General features: G+C 40.4%; 1 protein-coding gene and 1 long non-coding RNA gene across 3 annotated transcripts in view; one reads left to right on the top strand and one right to left on the bottom strand.

Moving 5' to 3' along the window:
* Positions 1-3,995, bottom strand: part of LOC127629619 (teneurin-4-like) — a 410,961-nt gene extending 406,966 nt beyond the window's left edge. For both annotated transcript variants that reach the window (XM_052106743.1, XM_052106742.1), the window contains exon 1: positions 3,773-3,995. In XM_052106743.1, coding sequence (XP_051962703.1) covers positions 3,773-3,995 — 223 coding nt within the window. The remainder of the gene's footprint in view (positions 1-3,772) is intronic.
* The window catches only part of LOC127629623 (uncharacterized), a 396,489-nt gene that overhangs the window by 303,998 nt on the left and 73,400 nt on the right, over positions 1-19,091 (top strand). The gene's annotated exons all lie outside the window — the stretch shown is intronic.

Genomic DNA, 19,091 nt, shown 5'->3' with positions numbered 1-19,091 from the left:
TTTTTAAGGGTTCCTCCATGAGCGAAAAAGCTCTTCATGGAGGTTATCAAAGAAGGGAAGGGACTCATGAGGCGTTCCCTTTCTTAGACTGGAAGATAAAATCTATCCCCTAATTTGGAGAGTTTGGTGTCTCTTTTTTGCGTGGCCAGTCCAATCTGGCAACCGCTTGAGTAACAACATCGAGCAAGTAGATTTTTTTATCACGGACGGAAAGCTCGGAGGCGGGAAGAGAATTGCGATCCTCCTCATGATCCGAAGAAGCGTCGGAACGCGCTTCGAGATCATGTGAAGGACCAGCTGGGTTTGGGGAGAGAGTGAGAGAAAGGGATCAACCCGTATCTTGCTCCTCAGCCAAATCCATGCAAGAGCCCCACGAATGATCTTTATTTTTATTTTTTTCGTGAGTGCTGACTCCCGGAAGCAAGCGAGGCGAGCACGAAGCACTCTGCCTGTTAAAGCAAATCGCAGTGCTCGCACCCGCCCTGCTGCAACACGAGAGCAGCGTGCTCTTACCCCCAAACAAACAGAGCAAAAACTGATGTGTGTCCTCTTCAGCTATAGAGCAAGAAGAGGGGAACACGCACCGTTTGCGGCTTTCAGTCATTCTCTCTTTTTTTCTTTCTTTTTTTTTAGAAATATATATACTGTATATATATATATATATATAATATTTTCTAAACAGAAGAGAAAAGAGAACAAATAGAACAACGTTCACTGCACACTGCCTAACTGATTCTAACTCCTAACAGAGGAAAGAAAGTTTTGACAGGGTTTGTGAAACACACAGAAACAGAATCGCTCTGAAAAAAGAGTTTCTGACGACACCTGGTGACGTATCCATTTATAGCCTGGCCGCAGGTGCATCTAATGATTACATCAGCCAAGGCTATAAATTCTGGTCAATGTTCATTGACGTGTTACACACACTATTTCAGCTCGGTTCACAGCTAGAGTTGTTCCCCTAGCGCTTAGCAGCGCAGCATCGTAGTGAAGCTTTTTGTAAAGGGAAAGCCTGTTTAGGACCTTTCAAATTTTGTAACAATATTTCAAAGATGGTCATCATGATATTCTCATTACTGCAACTTGAAAAAGATGGTCATCATGATATTCTCATTACCTTAACATGGAAAAAACATGATATTAGCCATTATAGAAGTACGTACTACCTTGGTACGGCTTTTAATTTCCACTTGTTTTAATGAAGAAGAAAAACAATTATTTGTGTAATACTGTAATACAATAAAACATGACTTTGTTACGGTACCTAGAATTGGAAACAATGGCAATAGTAAAGTTGTAATCCATGGATGTGTTACGATAATGATATGGGAGGTAGAATGTGCTAAAGTGTCATGAAAATATCCCATTGCAATGCAAGGTCCTAAACGTTAGCTTAATTTTCTTGAAGCAAAATGTAATTACATATTTGTTTTGTGTTGATTTGGGGTTAAATATGACCATGACATTTTCTCAACAGGTTTTGTGAAAATCAACCACACAGTTATTTTCCAAACAAGGACAGTTCAACTAACTACGGCTGTCAAGATCCAAAAAGAACAAAAATAAACCACCATAGGAGCACCATGAAAGCAGTCCATATGACTGTTGCACTATATCCCAAGTCTTCTGAAGCCATACAAAAGCTTTGAGTGAGGATCAGACCAATATGTAAGTAGTCATATCATATTAATACAATTGAAAAAAATCCCTGGTGCACAGCAGACTTTAGTTATGTTGTTATGAATCAGACGAGGGTAGACAAGGATTGAGGATCTAGATGCAGTTCTTTAATGAATGAACAAAAGGGTGAACAGGGTAAAAGGCAGACCAAGGAGGGCAAAGGGGCAAACAGTCAGTCCAAGGTGGACAAATGGCAAACAGGGAGTCCAAGTGGGGCACAAAGGGCAAACAGGCAGGCCACGGGGGGCACAAAGGGCAAACAGGCAGGCCACGGGGGGCACAAAGGGCAGACAGGCAGTCCAAGGGGGCACAAAGGGTAAACAGGCAGTCCAAGGGGGGCAAAGAGGGCAAGCAGGCAGTCCAAGGGGGCCACAAGACGGGACTGGGTCAGGAGCCCTGGGAGGTGGCTACAGGACAGGGACTGGGTCAGGAGGCCTGGGAGGTGGCCACAGGACAGGGAATGGGTCAGGAGGCCTGGGAGGCGGCCACAGGACAGGGACTGAGTCAGGAGGCCTGGGAGGCGGCCACAGGACAGGGACTGAGTCAGGAGGCGGCCACAGGACAGGGACTGAGTCAGGAGGCCTGGGAGGTGGCCACTGGACAGGGACTGAGTCAGGAGGCCTGTGAGGCGAGAACTCTGGGGCCAGGGCAGTGGAAGGCGGAGTCATGGAAGGCTCAGGAGGTGGAGCCATGGAAGGCTCAGGAGGCGGAGTCGTGGAAGGCGGTGCCGTAGAAGGCTCAGGTTGCGGAGCCGTGGGAGGCTCGAGGGGGCGGAGCCATGGACGGCGGAGCCCTGGAAGGCTCGTGGGGCGGAGCCCTGGAAGGCTTGAGAGGCAAAGCCCTGGGAGGCTCGAGAGGCGGAGCCCTGGGAAGATCGAGAGGCGGAGCCCTGGAAGGCTATGGAGGCGGAGCCCTGGGAGGCTCGAGAGGTGGAGCCCTGGGAGTCTCAAGGGGAGGAGCCCTGGAAGGCTCAAAGGGCACTGGCTCTGGGACGGTCGGGGCTACAGGCACTGGGCTCTGGCTCGCTGACCGTGGCAGGTGTGGGCTCTGGCTCGCTGACCGTGGCAGGCGGAGACTGGGGAGCAGAAGCCTTTCCTCTTCTCCTCCTCCTCCGGGCAGACGAAGCTGGTAACGCTGGCTCTGGGACGGACGAGACTGGCAACGCTGGCTCTGGAACAGACGAGGCTGGCAACGCTGGCTCTGGGACGAATGAGACTTCCAGCGCGTCGGCCGTGGCAGGCGTTGGCATTGGCTCGTTGGCCGTGGCAGGCGTGAAGGGATGAGCCATGGAAGGCTGAGGGGTGACCACCGTGGGAGGAGAGGTAAAGCCTTCTTCCACAACACCCACAGTGAACAATGAGCCGCTAACTCGCAGGGTCTCCTCCACGAAGTCGAGGAGCATCGCAGTTCCCTTAGCGAACTATTGAGGTTTCCCCTGAAGAAAACAACCAAGGAATACTCAGGGAAGTCCACCACAATTGCCAGCTAAAGAAACTCACGAATGTGATCCTCCACTGGGCGGTCCTCCTGCTTGAGGCAGAGAAGCCTGTAGTTTGCCTGGTGAACTGCTAGATCCATAACGTGGATGGTCGTTCTGTTATGAATCAGACGAGGGTAGATGAGGAGTGAGGATCTAGATACAGTTCTTTAATGAATGAACAAAAGGGTAAACAGGGTAACTCAAAATAATAAAACAACACAGGGAACAAACAAAACATCCACGAGGGAAAAAACATCCACGGGCAGGAGAAACATCAAGGACAACCATAACATTCAACGACCGACAACGAATGAACAAACAACAGTGCTTAAATACACAGGGATGAATGATTAAATTACACACAGGTGAGAACAATAACACTGGCAGTGATGAGGGCAGGGGATTATGGGAAGTGTAGTTCGGGACAGGTGACGGGAAAAACACAGAGCTGACAACAGGGGATCGTGACATATGTATTCAAGTCTGTGCCAAAAATTATAGTGTGAAAACATCTTCACTTCTTCAAATTATCAGCCTTAAAATTCAACTGTAGCTTCATCTTTGTTGTAATTGTGAAATATCATACATTTTGAGAGATCTTGTTTTTCTAACCTTGCCTGCTGAACACATCAGCTTCATGGTGCACCACATCTTTGACCCGGCTGACATAGTCCAATCTGGTGTCCTGGTCGAAAGCTTTGAGGGTCTCGCTGCAGCTGTAGGATTTAGGGTTCAGCTTGCTGTCCTCACTGTCAGCAGAAGAGCTAGTGTACCGATGCTCAGTGTCACGCCTGGAGGTCAGGGAGCGGTAAGGTCTGTGTTCTTTCACTTCCATGGCAACCTTGTCACTTGTCTCAACATCAAAGGGAGGGAAAGCAGCCAGTTCATTCCTTATGATACTACAGGAAGAAACAAACAGGAAATGTGGGTATCTTTACCCAAATAAAGATAATTAAATATACAGTATATAAATCAATCAAAATAATTTTAAATATAATATATAATAAATATAATTAAAATAGTTCAAAGACATTATGTGGCAGATGAGTAAAGTATTGATTATACCATACAAAAAGTGTCTATAAAAGGCAATTGGTTTGGTTTATTTCCATATCATTGAGCATAAGCTTATCAATAGCCTATAGTTATGTTCTCACAAGACGTGTTCTTGCGTTCCATCTGTACATCTGTCAGTTAGAAGGATCCTTTCAGTGAGTCTCATTGTGGTTGCCTTGTGTGTTTCAGCATCTCACTACATAAACACTACATTTTAGGATGCTGTGTCAAGTTAAAAGTAGCTTGAAACTTAAAAGAAGGCATCTTGGAGGCCTGGGTAGCACAGCATGTATTGACGCTGACTACCACCCTTGGAGTCACAAGTTTGAATCCAGGGTGTGCTGAGTGACTCCAGGCAGGTCTCCTAAGCAACCAAATTGGCCCGGTTGCTAGGGAGGGTAGGGTCACATGGGTTTACCTTAACTCTCCTGTTTTGTCTGCCATCGTTCCAGCACTACAGTGTTTGGCAGTGAAATACTAACAAGGATGTTTGTGTTTTGTCCTGCCTCAAGGAATCCCCTGCTCTGCAACTTTTGTCAGCTGCGCTGCTCCAGACCACGATATATGTGTTGTATTTGTTCTCTATTGGTCTCTCTGGCATGGTTTGTACTCATCCGCAACTAACCTGTGGACTTGACAGTATTACTGGATGCTTGAAATATTCTTGTGGTGCATCTTCGTTTAGCTTCTTTTGGCACCTTGCTTATATTGCATTTATTTGTTTTTCTGCCTCTGTGTGTATTTGTTATACAAATGTTTTATGTTTAATTTCTGTACAGTGCCCTTGAGCTTTGGAAAGGCACTATACAACTTAAATGTAATTTTAATATTATTACTATTAAGAAGAATAAATTATAATTATCATTGATCTATTTGCACACAAATCATGGCTAGTATTAAATGTGATCGATAGCTCTTTGATATCATCTTCTGGTGGAATCCCCAAACTTCAAATGCAGGTACCGAGTTTAGACTTTGTGCCGAGAATAGATATGGTTCACAGATGTCTTAGCGCAATGACCTATTTCTCAGGAAAATAGCAATGTGCGCTTTTCGCCACTACATTAACATACAGTATGCCCACTGTTTTGCTGAACTCCCACTTGCGCTTTACGCTGGCATGAAAATTGTGCTTAGAATTAGTGCTCTCACAAAAATTGGATAAGACACAGCACATAGATGTTGTGCCTAGTGCTGTCACGAAAATATGTTTCTCACAACAATGTTCTTTGATCATATACCAATGTCAGTGTTCACCAGGCATTAGGGGAAAGGAAAACCACACTTGCTTTATTCATCTAATTATATCTCTGCATATCCAGCTATATTATTGTGATGCTCAGTATAATGGGCAATTCAGACCATATTTTGTCAGCATGAAAATATTTTTGTGACAAGACCCTAAAGGATGATATTTAAAAAAAAGATGATGTCTGGACAAACTTTTAAAATAGTCCACCCAGAAGGGGCGATAATATGCAGCACTGCAGCATTCTGAAAAAGGATCCATTTTGAAATGGATCCTGTTTCAAGTCTTGTGCCTGTAAATTTTACGACTCAAATAGCCATCCCTCCTTTTAAATGAGCCTTGGAGAAAAATGCTGCACTTCAAGCCGATTTTTAAGTGGAAGGTGTCCTACTGGCTCTACACCAACAATGCACATTTTATGACTCCTATCAAAAGTATCAAACTAGCAGCGTTCAAGACACAATGATCAAGGATTATTGTTTGACAATAAACACCAGGGAGAATACTGAAGGAAGAGTTCGCTCAAACATTTAATGAAATATCATTCCAAACCCATATGACTCTTTATTCCATGGAACACACACAAAAATTGTCACATTGGCTTAACCTCCTCGTGGTCACTATAATATGGTTCTCATTCTCAGTGGGGCATGTGGTGAGTTGTGCCTGGATACCACGGAGAATAGCAAGAAGCATCCACATGCGCTAGGTCTCCGCGGTAACACCCTCAACAAGTCACGTGATAAGATGCGCGGATTGACAATCTCAGACGTGGAGACAACTGAGATTCATCCTCCGCCACCCAGATTGAGGCAATTCACTATATATATAGTGGGAATCTGGCATGCGAAATTGTTTTGTTGAGATGTGCCCGAAGCAGAATACCTTAATCGGAAAGGCACGAATAATGACTTCAAAATTAATAACAAATTTATCATAATAATTGAAAACATATTCGATATGATCCTAACCCTGATCATCCAATGAGCACAGGCATAAAGCGATATTTTAAATAAACATATAGAAAATTATAAAGCAATGATGAGTCTGTGAAGCCAATATTACTAGTGTAAACCTTATGAATGAAAATGAGCATGGTGATTTTAAGTTCAGATCAGATGGCAGCATTCTCGACTCCATTTGCAGTCTCCGTTAATTGTGTGCATCTTAAAAATAGAAGCTTGCAAAAAGTATTAACTATATCATACACATTTTTCACATCTTGAAATGTCTATTTGAAATATCACATTAACAATAAATGTTTCACACAATTCACATGTAAGGCTTTATAAACAAACCTCAGCGTGATGTTTAATTCCTGACCAAAGAAGTGATGATTTTAAAGTAGAGCTCGATTGTAAGTTTACCAAATTTATATCAACATTAAGGTAATTATCTAGTATATCTTTATTCCAACAATTTTTAAATGCTGCATAGAGGTTTAAATACTTCATAGAGTGTAAATATATTCAGAATATTCCTGCAAACGTAGGATAAAAACAAAATAAAAACATGCAACATTTTTTTGCTTTTCATGTCTAGAAATATAGAGAGTGGTTCGATCTACTGCATTTCACTCTAAAAATGTAATTTAACTAATCAGTTATGTCCTCCATATAAATATGTGAACAGAAAATAAGCCTGGATTGTATCAAAAACTTTCTGATAGAGATTTACGGTGCTTTCAGTTTGTAGGCTATATTCATTTATTCTCATTTCTTTTCATACTAATATTTGTATATAATATTCTCTGCAAAGTGTGTACTTGACATTTTACAGTTCCTTGACACCTCATGCCTCCAGAATAACATTGTTACTTGAAGACTGCACATATGTAAATGAAAATGTTGTTTCAGTAGATATTAATATCCAAAATACTAGGAGGAACCACATTTAACAACATATTCCACAGTTTATGTAGCCTACATATTCAGCATCATCTGGTGAGAAAAAAAGAAATATTATATCAATAATATAATACTATTTTAATATTATAATACTAATACTAATTATAATGATTATTATTAATCATAATAAATAAATAGGCCAATCTGAGGTATACTTTATATACAGAAGCTATAGCATAAATGTAAGTGAGTTACATTTTAAAATGAGTGTTGATTCACTTCCGGTTTAAACCACGCCCACATCCGGTTATATCCGAAAACAGATACAGTTACAGAAAATTTTGTCATAGTAACAGATACAGATAATGGCTTTGCTGCATACCCCTACTATTTTGAATACACTATTTTGCGGAAATTATTGGTAATTCACACTGTTGAGTTCTAGAGAGTACAAAAATACCTTTAAAATACTATAGAAGCTGTAAGTATGACTCCTGTTCTACATTACAAGCCTTGTGAAGTCAAAAGATAGCTTTATGTGAGGAACAGACTGAATTTACACAATTGCAACATTATAACATGAATAACGTGAATGAATTAATATAACAGAATTGTGTTATATTAATGAAAATTTTTTGAGTTAACTTTTTCTTTAATACACAACGGTAATGGCTACTTACCGTATATCTGTGCTGAACTATACATCACTGTCCAGCTGATTAATATGCCAGCCTCTGCGCAAAGCCTCATTACATATCAAACAGCATTGTGAAAGACATTAGGCCTTGATAATGAAAGCTTGTTTGCAACAATGCATTTGTCTCTGATTACATGTTGTAGCAAGGTGTAAAAACAAAATGGCCACGTGAAGAGAAATATATTAGTGTAGGTACACAGCAACTGTGTATTCGTGAGATCATGGAACCTGAAAAAAATTTATAGGTCCCCAGTTCTCTACGAATACGATATTGCACAGCACTGGAGCAGCAGAGGAACTGTGCGTTCAGACCAGAGGTGGCGAGAGCGTCAAAATTCGCTCTGGCTGCCCTGCCAACAACTCTATCGAAAATTCGTGTACGCTCTGATCTATTTGAAATAGGCGGCAACATTCGTTGAGAATGCTTGGTTTAGTGAACTATATTTAAAGGGGCCACAAAACATCCAGACATGTTGACCGGTATCTTTTTGACGACATATCACAAGCAGCGTATACCCTCAAGAAATATTTTAATATATTATTATATAAATCATAATATCCACTTCATCAACTCACCTGGCACACTAACAATTTCAGATATCTTTGTCCACTCATCTTTTTTTTTATTTTATTCATATCCCAGGAAGCAAACGGGGACAGATCAAATATTACGGGGAAAGCCGCCACAGCAATAATCAGTCTTCGGAACTAATGTTTGGTGGGAACCAAAGTTTACACGGTTGTGTTCTCTAGACTTCGCTAGAGCAGAGCACTTCTATATTCCAATAGGTTGCCGCCGAACCGCATCAAAGCTCATTACCATAATGTTGGCTGCACTTGAACTTTCCTCTGACGCCCACATCGCCCAAGACTCGCCACGCAGCTTCTCGCCGCCGAAAGATGCTGGCTATCATAGAAAATGAATGACTTCCTGTAGATTTGACGCTCTCGACGCCTCTGGTCTGAACGCACGGGAAGTCTTAAAAATGTTGATGTGGATTTATGAAGTTGATTAGATGTTGGGTCGTTGTTTTCTATGTGGCTCACTTAAGATAGCGAGGTCTTCCTGCTTGATTCATTTAATTTCCTGCACCCCAGCTCAAATCCACATCAATTGTGTCAGACAACAATTACTATCTCTAATGGATTAAACTGGATGGTGGGCAGTTTTCAGACATTTTCAGAGCTTTGAGCACTTTTTAATCCCTTGCATCTGTTGAAAGAGAGTGAAATTAGTTGTTCAAAATTGAATACACAATAAAATAGGTTTCACATCAGATGAATCTCACAAAAATGGACATGAACATGTCTGGGTTATGTACACTCTGGGTTATGAACACTATGGTCCTAATAAAGTGCCCGATGTCGTCTTCTGCTGTTGTAGCCCATCCGCCTCAATGTTCGACGTGTTGTGCATTCTGAGATTCTATTCTGTTCACTACAATTGTAGAGTGGATATCTAAGTTACTGCAGCCTTTCTGTCAGCTCGATTAAGTCTGTTCAACAGTCATTTGCACCCGCAGAACTGCCACTCACTGAATGTTGTTTGTTTTTGGCGACATTCTGAGTAAATTCTAGAGACTGTTGTGTGTGAAAATCCCAGGAGAACAGCAGTTACAATAATACTCAAACCAGCCCATCAGGCACCAACAATCATGTCATGGTCGAAATCACAGAGAACACTTTTTTCCCATTTTGATGGTTGACGTGAAAATTTACTGAAGCCCCTGACCTGTAACTGTATGATTTGGTGGATTGCACTGCTGCCACACGATTGGGTGATTAGATAATCTGTTCCAGCATCTAATCTAATAATTATTAGATGTTTTTTAAAAGATTTTTGTCATTTGGTGCCAAACAAATCACCGAGAATTTTCAGAGTGATTAGAATTGGAATAGAAAAAGAATGTGAGTTATTTTAGGATGTTAAGTACATATAAAAAGTACATAATTCTACGTTTTTATCAATGTACAATTTATTGTTTTGCATTTATTTTGTTAATTTTAATAAAAACATTTGTTTGTAAATAAATATATATTTATACATGTTAAAATATATATATATTTGAATATATTTATGGAAATAAGGTCACATTACAGTATTGAAAATGTTGAGGGAAATCTGTTAAATTATCATGAAATTTCTTTGATTTTGCCATACAACCCAATAATTTTTTTGTAAGATTCTCCCAATCAGTGAAATCTAGGCTGGTAAAAAAAAAAAGAAATTACATATAAGTCAACTGACGCTCAAAAATAGAACGGAATCATAATGGAATTTGGGCCCAGTTACTCTTATAAAAATTTTTTTGAATAATAATAATAGTAATAATAGTTATCTATATATAGTGGGACAATATGTCCAACTCACACTCACACACACATTTCCAAACAGATAAGCTCTTTAAGTAACTGTAATATAAATGTTTGGAGCTCCAGCAATAATCCACAGTAAGCTATATCTAAACTATATCTAACTATATCCCCCTTAAAGAGCCTCTTTATAGCCAAGCCCATTGTGGAGTTGGCATCACCTTTTGTAAGGACTGGCAGCTGAAAAGATGGCCGTGATTAATGACTTGGAGACCTCTGCTCTGGGACCTCCACTGTAGACAAAAACTACTTTTCTCCTAAAGGCCTGCACGAGCACTTCAGCTGTTGGCCCAGAATCTCAAAACCAATTGCTTTTAGATGACACATTTTTTACATTTAGAGACTTCTAGCTTATGCAAATTCATTCAGAGACAAAAGAGTCTTTATTGCAACTCTTGAGGATGTTTTGTTAAATGCATTGTCTTAATTTCTAAGAGGCCTTTATTGAAATAGCCACATATAGGGTGTGGATTCTGCACATATGTCATGTTTCTGAATATCGGAGGACTTGTGTGCACACAGCACAAGGGTGTACCCTTGAAGCCATGGGAAAACTTTCTGTCTTTTGAGTGAAGCTACAGCCGTCACTTACACTTTGACACTTGATGTCTATAGTGCAAATACATATCGCTGAAAGGGAAGATGCATTTGATTGGCAGTTCTACGTAAATAACTTCAACAGCAGAACTATTTTTGCTCTATGTGTGTTTTTTCTATGATATCAAACTGTATGAATAATCTTAAAAAATTCTATAAAATAGACAGGATAAACGAGACGACAAGTTCATATCTATTCCCCAGAGGCCTATGGAGGCCAAAAACAAGATATGACAAAAGACATGACATCAAGCCTGATTTCTGCCCTTGGATTGTTCAAACTGGATCTCACAATGTAAAGAAATATTTTTTTTTGTTTTTATTTTTTTTTAAAGATGAAAAAAAAAGAGACATTTTTAACCAATGTTTTTAGTTTACTTGGTCTTTTCCTCCACATTATTTACAACAACTTTTCCAGTCAATGGTGATTACTGGATAAGGATTTCGAAAAATCATTCAAGTTCAAGTTTTGATCCACTAATAAATTATTCACACCGACTTCACCCGCTCAACTTATTGACAACTTATTTTGTTATCAAATACAGTGCTGCATATTCAGAATAAAGGGCATGCTTGTGAGACATTGCCTATAGCCAAGGCAAGTTTATGTATCCAGCACATATCATACACAATGGCAATTCAAAGTGTTTTACATAAAAATTATAACATCAATTAAGAACAAGATACAAGAATAAAAAGTAATAAAATAAATGTAAAAAAAAAAAAAATTATCAAAATGGATAAAAAAAGAAAAGGAATACAGAAATACAATTATGCAGTGCAATCAGTAAATGCAGTGAGGCAAAGTGTTCAGTCAGTAAATACACAGCTAAACAGAATTGTTTTCAGTCTGGATTTGAATGTGGCTAGTGTTGGAGCACACCTGAGCTAATCTGGAAGATGGTTCTAGCTGCAGGTGGCATAATAGCTAAACGCAGTCACGCCTTGTTTCAACTGGATCCTTGGTATTTCTAACTGACTTGATCCTAATGATCTGAGAGGTCTGTTAGGTTTATATTCAACAAGAATATCTGCAATGTATTTAGGTCCTAGGCAATTGAGTGATTTATAAACTAGTAATAAATGAAATACTAAATGTTACTGGAAGCCAGCATAAAGGTCTGGAATAATATGCTCATATTTGGTTCGGGTGAGAATCCTGGCAGCCGCATTCTGAATGAGCTGCAGCTGTCTAATGGTATTTTTTGGAAGGTCAGTGAGAAGTCCATTGCTGTAATCCACCCTACTGGTGAGAAATGCATGGACAAATTTCTCTTGACTGGATACAAAACATCTAATTCTCGCTATATTTTTTAGATGAAAGTAGGCTGATAAAGTTATTGATTTGATGTGACTACTAAGGTCTGACTCCAAAATGACACCAAGATTCATGATTAATTATGATAGATAAGATGCGAACGTGAATGCTCTTGCTGGCTTTGCATGCCACCATATTTTCATTGCAATGCAAGACGGAATTCTGAGTTTGTATCATCATAGAAGCATACAAAAGGAGGAGAATAGAAGGTTCTAAAAACCTAGCCCTTCCACTCTCCCAGCCCCAGAAGTGGTTGTGACAGACGAAATGGGAGAAGGCTCGAGTGGACTGACTTGTATATTTTTTGATGTCAGAAAACATGGGCGCAACACTGCATATACAGTGCGTTCCGACAGTAACGGCTTTAAACTTTTATTTAGTGATTGTTTTAAAGTTTGTAATATATATAAAAATAATGATATTGTGATGTTGAAAAGTCTATTTGAGCAGCTGGTTCGTTATGACAACTGCTTCAGTCATAATGAAAACCGATTTTGCTGGTAAACAGAGGGATGAATGCAGATCACACCAGTTTGATCGTAGCCATCTGAGCCCAGCCAAGTGCAGTCACATCGGTTTGATCGTACATGCGAAGGGGTTAAAGGATTAGCCTTTTGCCCAGATCTCAGAAATTAAATTTACACAAGGGTGCTCTCTGATCTGATCTTTTATTCATCAACTGGGATATTTTTTTAGAAATTATATTAATTTATGTTATTAAACTATACCTATTGGCTGTTTTTAAAAATGGGACATGTTCTGCCCCACTTCCGGTTTAAGTAGGAAATATGTCAAAACAACAAATCGATCTGTGCTTGACAAGACACTTCACAGGGACTTCAAGCACACCCTTACAAAGAAAAAGAATCTATGGCTGCAGTACCATGGTACTGAATGGTTACCATATTCATATACCATGGTATTTTATATATTACTCATATTTCAACAAATACTATGGTACTTGCAAGGTGCAGTAAATGTCCAGAAAATCACAGTGATACCATGTTACTTATTTGTTGTGCAGCTATCTAGTGGACCAACTTAGCCATGCTGTTCACGAGCATATCTTTCTGGAGAAACTGGTCAGCCAGCATGACACTTGTCGGAAACCAATATAAGTAATCATAAAATATTTTTAATCACAGGGTAAAATCAGACGAATTTGATCACTTAGACTGTTTGCTTCACACTATGAGCATAATACCAAATTATGTTAAATTGGCTCTGAAGAATAAGTGAATTTCCACAAATTTCCTCTTTCACCAAGCTATGACAGACTCCAGACACTCTGGATTTTTTCTGTTTTAAACATTGCCAGCATTGGTTAGTGCAATATCATTTCATTGTAATGTGTCAATGAGGATGTAAGAACATGACACAATTAATTGTCTAGTCAATGTTGTCCTTAAATCATGGTGTGAATAACTGGGGGATTTAGGAGGGGTCTTAGACCACCTGAATGCAACAGGAGTCCCACTCGAAAGCAAAATTGCACATACTTGAGGGGTCATTTATGTGATAAATGAATTGATTGAAAAAATTACAATAATTTTTTGTAGTAATCCATTCAATTTGACATAAAAATGTGATATCCTGTTCGGATTGATTTCTCTAAAAACTGATCAGAATCTAAGTTGATCGGAGCTGAGCAGCGCTGCTTCCTTTTTTCCTACTTACATGTAGAGGAAGGGAGAAGTGAAGTCATTTACACTCATTGTACTGAGGAATTTAAACATCATTGAAGCTCAACAAGTAAAATATCACCCAAATGTTCAATAATGACATATGTGAACACCAGCGGAGTGGTAGGCCTACTGTGGTAAGCAGCCTCAACAGTTGATTGATGATTGCAACCCGATCCAAAAAAAGGGGACAATTTAAGACTAATAACAATTTGACAAGTTGAAATAACAAGGCAATGTGAAACAGGAGATGTTAAACAGGTGAGGCAATCATGTCATAGTATATGCGGAGCCTCCAAAAACAGCCTTGTCCTTCAAGATTTGTCAATTTTACAACAGATTCTTCAGCAAATAATCCAGCACTTTGCAATCAATGTTCCCCAAAGACGTTTCACCCTTTACAGTGCACAATATAGTTAAAAGATTCAAGGAATCTGATCAAATGTTGGTGCGTTAAGAAGCAAGATGAATACCATTTCTGAATGTGTATGATTTCTGATCCCTCAGACAGGGGCATTTCTAGACATAAAGGTCTACTGGGGCACAGGCCCCCCATTACTCATATCGCTTTTTTTTTTTTCTTTCTTGAAAGCCTACTGCTTGCAAGAAGTGTGCACAATGCACTATACAAAACCTTGCTTAACCCACTATTCCAACACTGCAAAAAGTACTGGGAAAAGTAAACATGTAGAGATAGTAATCTTTATGAAACATTTAAGTATTTTCAACATACTGTACATGAACATTCTCAACATGTTTCATGGCATAAAATGCATACAGTGTATTTGCAATTAACAAAACCGGAGAAAACTTTCTTGCACATTTGCATTCCTCTATATTACACATTACACATCAGGAAAACCTCTGTCAAGTAAGTCTATGGAATTGCATTATCCAACGTCAGGCAAAACAGCCTCAGACGAAACGGCTTTAGACAAAAAGGTATCAGAATGAGCAGAGTTGGTCGCTAGGCAGAGTTGGTAGCTAAACTGGTAGAGTTTGGTTGCTAGCTTGTGAAACTAGCTGAGCTATCTCAAACTTTATAAATGCAGAAGTGCCGTTTTTATAAATTAATAACTAGCTAGCTATCATATTTGGTGTACATTTAAACTGACATTTGAAAATCATCAAGTTTACTTGCAACAACAACTCAAAACAAGCCAAACTATAGTCCTTTTTAGTTGCTAGGTAATCAGCACACAGCAGCCATAGTTACTGACAACTGTTTATGTAGTGTCCTAAACTAGCGCTAGTGAATTAAATTATTAATTTAATATCCAAAAGATTGATTCAATGTTATCATAATCAAAGACAGTACTACAGAACACAAAAATTTGTTTATTTTCCCTGCAATTTACTTGGCAGAGGTTTTCCTGAGACTTGATGCTTTTTCATCTGATGTCTGAAACCTGTCTCTGACTGCTGAGGATGTAGTTTGGTTATCATATTTAGTTTGTTTACCTCCTACAAACCCATCTCTCCTTTCTGTTTCCTATCCCTGCTTCTTCCAAATAATCTGTATACAAGAGCCAATAATGTATGTCAAAATAAGACCATCAGTATTATTTAGAAACTTACTTTAGTTTCATCAGGTTTTCATTGCCTACCTCAATTTTGACTTGTGTGCCGACACCTGGTAGGGTTGCACCAGCTGTGCGTAAGTTCTCACGTAATTTAGGAGGTAAAGTTCACACTAAGGGCTTACTAATTAGTTTGTAATAAGGCAGTGCTTAATTTGGATGCACCACCTGTTCTTAAGGCAAGTCTTAACTATTAGGTCGTAAACTTTCCATAAAGTAATGCGTAGTCGCATAATATGACGTTTACCTGTATTGATCCAATAAAAAGCCTTCAAATTTATTCTGTTTTTTATTCAAATTTATTTAGGTTTATCTCGCTACAGTTAATGTTCAAATGATACGTAATAAAAGTAGATTAAATAAATTGTATATTTGCCCTGTGTAAATAACAATATATAGGAACTGTATCTAAAATAAATAAGGGGTGATTTAACATACACCTTGCAGGTGCAACCTAGACAAATCATCAGTGATGTAACCTGGAGTCATCGGGTGTTTCGGGTCTTTCAACATCATACACCCTCGCCCAGGCGACCCAGCCAGGGGTGATCAGTCCCAGACTTGTGACTAGGTAGCATGTGTGATCCACCCCTTTTGATCCACAGCCATCTAGATGCCTTTTCAGCGGCATCCGTGATGTTCCTGATGGCTTACTTGTTGTGCAGTCCCCTTATTGCCAGGAGCTTGAGGGCCCTGTAGAGCGACTGGCCGGTAAACCCTCGGCAGCCAACCTCGATGGGGAGGCAGCGGGTCTTCCATCCTCTGCTACGGCATTCACCAGCCAATTCCTCGTACTTGGCCCTCTTCCGTTCAAATGCCTCTTCCATTCAGTCTTCCCAGGGCACAGTCAATTCCAGTAGGACCACCTGCCTCGATGATTCTGAAAGGAGGACCATGTCAGGCCTAAGTGTAGTCATGGCGATGGTTTCTGGGAATTTGAACTGCTTTCCCAGGTCAACCTTTAGCTGCCAGTCCTGGGCTGTTGCCAGAAGTCCTCCTGCTGGGTTTCTGCTCTGTGGTGGTTTGTCCTTGACAAATGCAATTGAGCGCTGTGCTGGCTGCTGGTGCCTGCTGAGGGAGATCCCTGTGCTGATGGCTTCTGCAATGACCCTTAGCACCTGATCGTGGCGCCACCAATAACGTCCCTCTCCCTGGGCTTTAGGACAGCAGCTTAATATGTGCTCCAGGGACCCTCTTTTTTGGCACAGAGGCCATGCGGGGGTGTTTATCAGGCCCCAGGAGAAGAGGTTGGTTGGGCTGGGGAGGACATCGTAGACTGAACGGATAAGGAACTGGCTCTGCTTTCCACAACTCTGACCACGAGATCTTTCGGTCCATTATCTCTTCCCATCGAGTCCACGCCCCCTGTTGTCGCATCCCCACCATCCTGCTGATGCGTCTTTCCTCCACCCCTGATCGGATTTCTTCTTGGACCAGTCGATGCCTGTCCTTTCCCTGGGCCTTGTCGTATCGAGGTCTTTGGATACAACCAAGCCTTGCACATCCTAACGCCACCAGCACACTGTGCTGCAGCCGTGCTTCAGCCTGGTCGACTGCCTCCTGGGCCCTCCACTTCCTACCCGTCCTCACCTCTATATCAGCCGAGGAGACTTTGGTGTCAGTGGACTCTCTGTACAGCAGCACCTCTCTTGCCCGGGAAACCATGAACACCTCCGACAGGCTGCTGAAGGGGAGTTGTAGCTTGTTCTTTCTCCCATACAAGGCTATGCTGCTGAGGCTGCGAGGGAGGCCCAACCACCTACGCAGGGTGTGGCTGATCTTCCTTTAGAAGCCCTCGACGGTGGTTAGGGGGACATCATAAATCATAAATAAATGCTAATACAACAGGCTGGAAAAATAGACATTTATACATTTTAATATCTTATATTTCGTATATGTTGACACCGGACGACGCACACTGAAAACTGCACCGTTAGATGCTGAAGAGAGGCTTAAAAGTATGTTTATATTTTTTCTCTTGTAAATATAAACGAGTGTAAATGCCAACATCATAATATATGTTGAAATGATTCATGACTATCATGCAAAACATGAGCACATTGATGTCATTAAATGAGTCTGCTTTTTATTTCCAATCATTACTCCTTGTCAGAGGCATCCATAAATATTTAGTTCATACGTAGGGTTACGTCCTACCTAAGTTTAATGATGCAAAGCTCAAATATTTAGTAATGCGTAAATTGTGACTTAGTGCCCATTTATGCCACAACTAGGCTAAGATGTGATGTATGTATAGCTGGTGCAACCGCCCCTAGACTTGTGTGTGTGGTTGCGCGCGCTGCAGTGTCTTTGGCTATAGCAAGCGCACAGGCGCGCGCCGCACGGACAAGGATATCTGCGAGCATGCATCAGATTTGTGTTAACGGTTAAACTGCATTGCTTTTAAAAGTGTTGATTGGGTGGGTTACTGTGTTGCATTTAGATAGATCAATTTATTTTTTCCGGGATTATCAATCTAAATGAATGCACTGACAAATAAAGTAAATTGTTAAAACTCAAACTTGAGCATTTACGTGAGCACGTGCCCCAGTAAAAGGGGTCTAGTGACGCGCCTGCCCTCAGACATCACTGTCTAAAAACGTCATTCATCTGTGATGGATATCATGAATATGGGCTTTGTTAGACAACACCACACGCCGCTGCATCCACAGATGCATGTTGAGACTTTACAATGCAAAGCAGAAGCCCTACATCAACACTGTCGTTTTATCTGGGCCAAAGGAAAAGGGCCAGCCAAGCTGTTATTAGCATCAGGTCAAAAAGCCAGTGCCTGTATGGGCCAGGGGCATGTTAGTGCCCATGGCATGGGTAACTAGTACATCTATGAGAACACCATAAATGCAGACAGATATGTAAAAAATTTGAGCAACATATACTGCCATCCAGCACCATCTTTTCCATGGACGTCCCTGCATTTTCCGACAGGACAACTACAAACCACATACTGCCCGGATTTCAAGTGCATGTCTGTGTAAGCAGACAGTGTGGGTGTTTGACTGGCCTGCCTACAGTCCTGTCCTGTCTCCAATTGAGAATGTGTGCCGCATTATGAAGCACACCATACGGCAACGATGACCCCATACAATTGTGCAGCTAAAGACCTACATAATCCAGGATGGACTTCTAAGACATTAGTCATTAATTTTACAGTTCATAATTGTTTTTTCAATTATTTATTTTAAACACTGGACCTTAACACTTAGTTTACTAATCTTAAACCATGACCTGCACTGCACATAAAAAACTAATATTGTCATTATATTCATGCTGGTTAGCCAGAGGGCAACTGGCTCCCACAGTGAGCCTGATTTCTCCCAAGGTTATTTTTCTCAAATAACCAACATTTTATGGAGTTTTGTGTTCCTTGACTTCAACTATCTCACAGGGGTTCTAAACACAATTATTATTTCATTGTTTAATTTTTATAAACAATTTACAATCATAATTAATCAAACTAGATCAAACTTTATAGATATTACAGTTACGCTGTTAATGAATGATTTTATATAAA

The sequence above is a fragment of the Xyrauchen texanus genome, chromosome 36, assembly GCF_025860055.1.
Source record: "Xyrauchen texanus isolate HMW12.3.18 chromosome 36, RBS_HiC_50CHRs, whole genome shotgun sequence".
NCBI classification, from domain to species: Eukaryota; Metazoa; Chordata; class Actinopteri; order Cypriniformes; family Catostomidae; genus Xyrauchen; species Xyrauchen texanus.
Note: the sequence above shows the minus strand (reverse complement) of the source record. Positions and strands in the feature narration are given on the sequence as shown.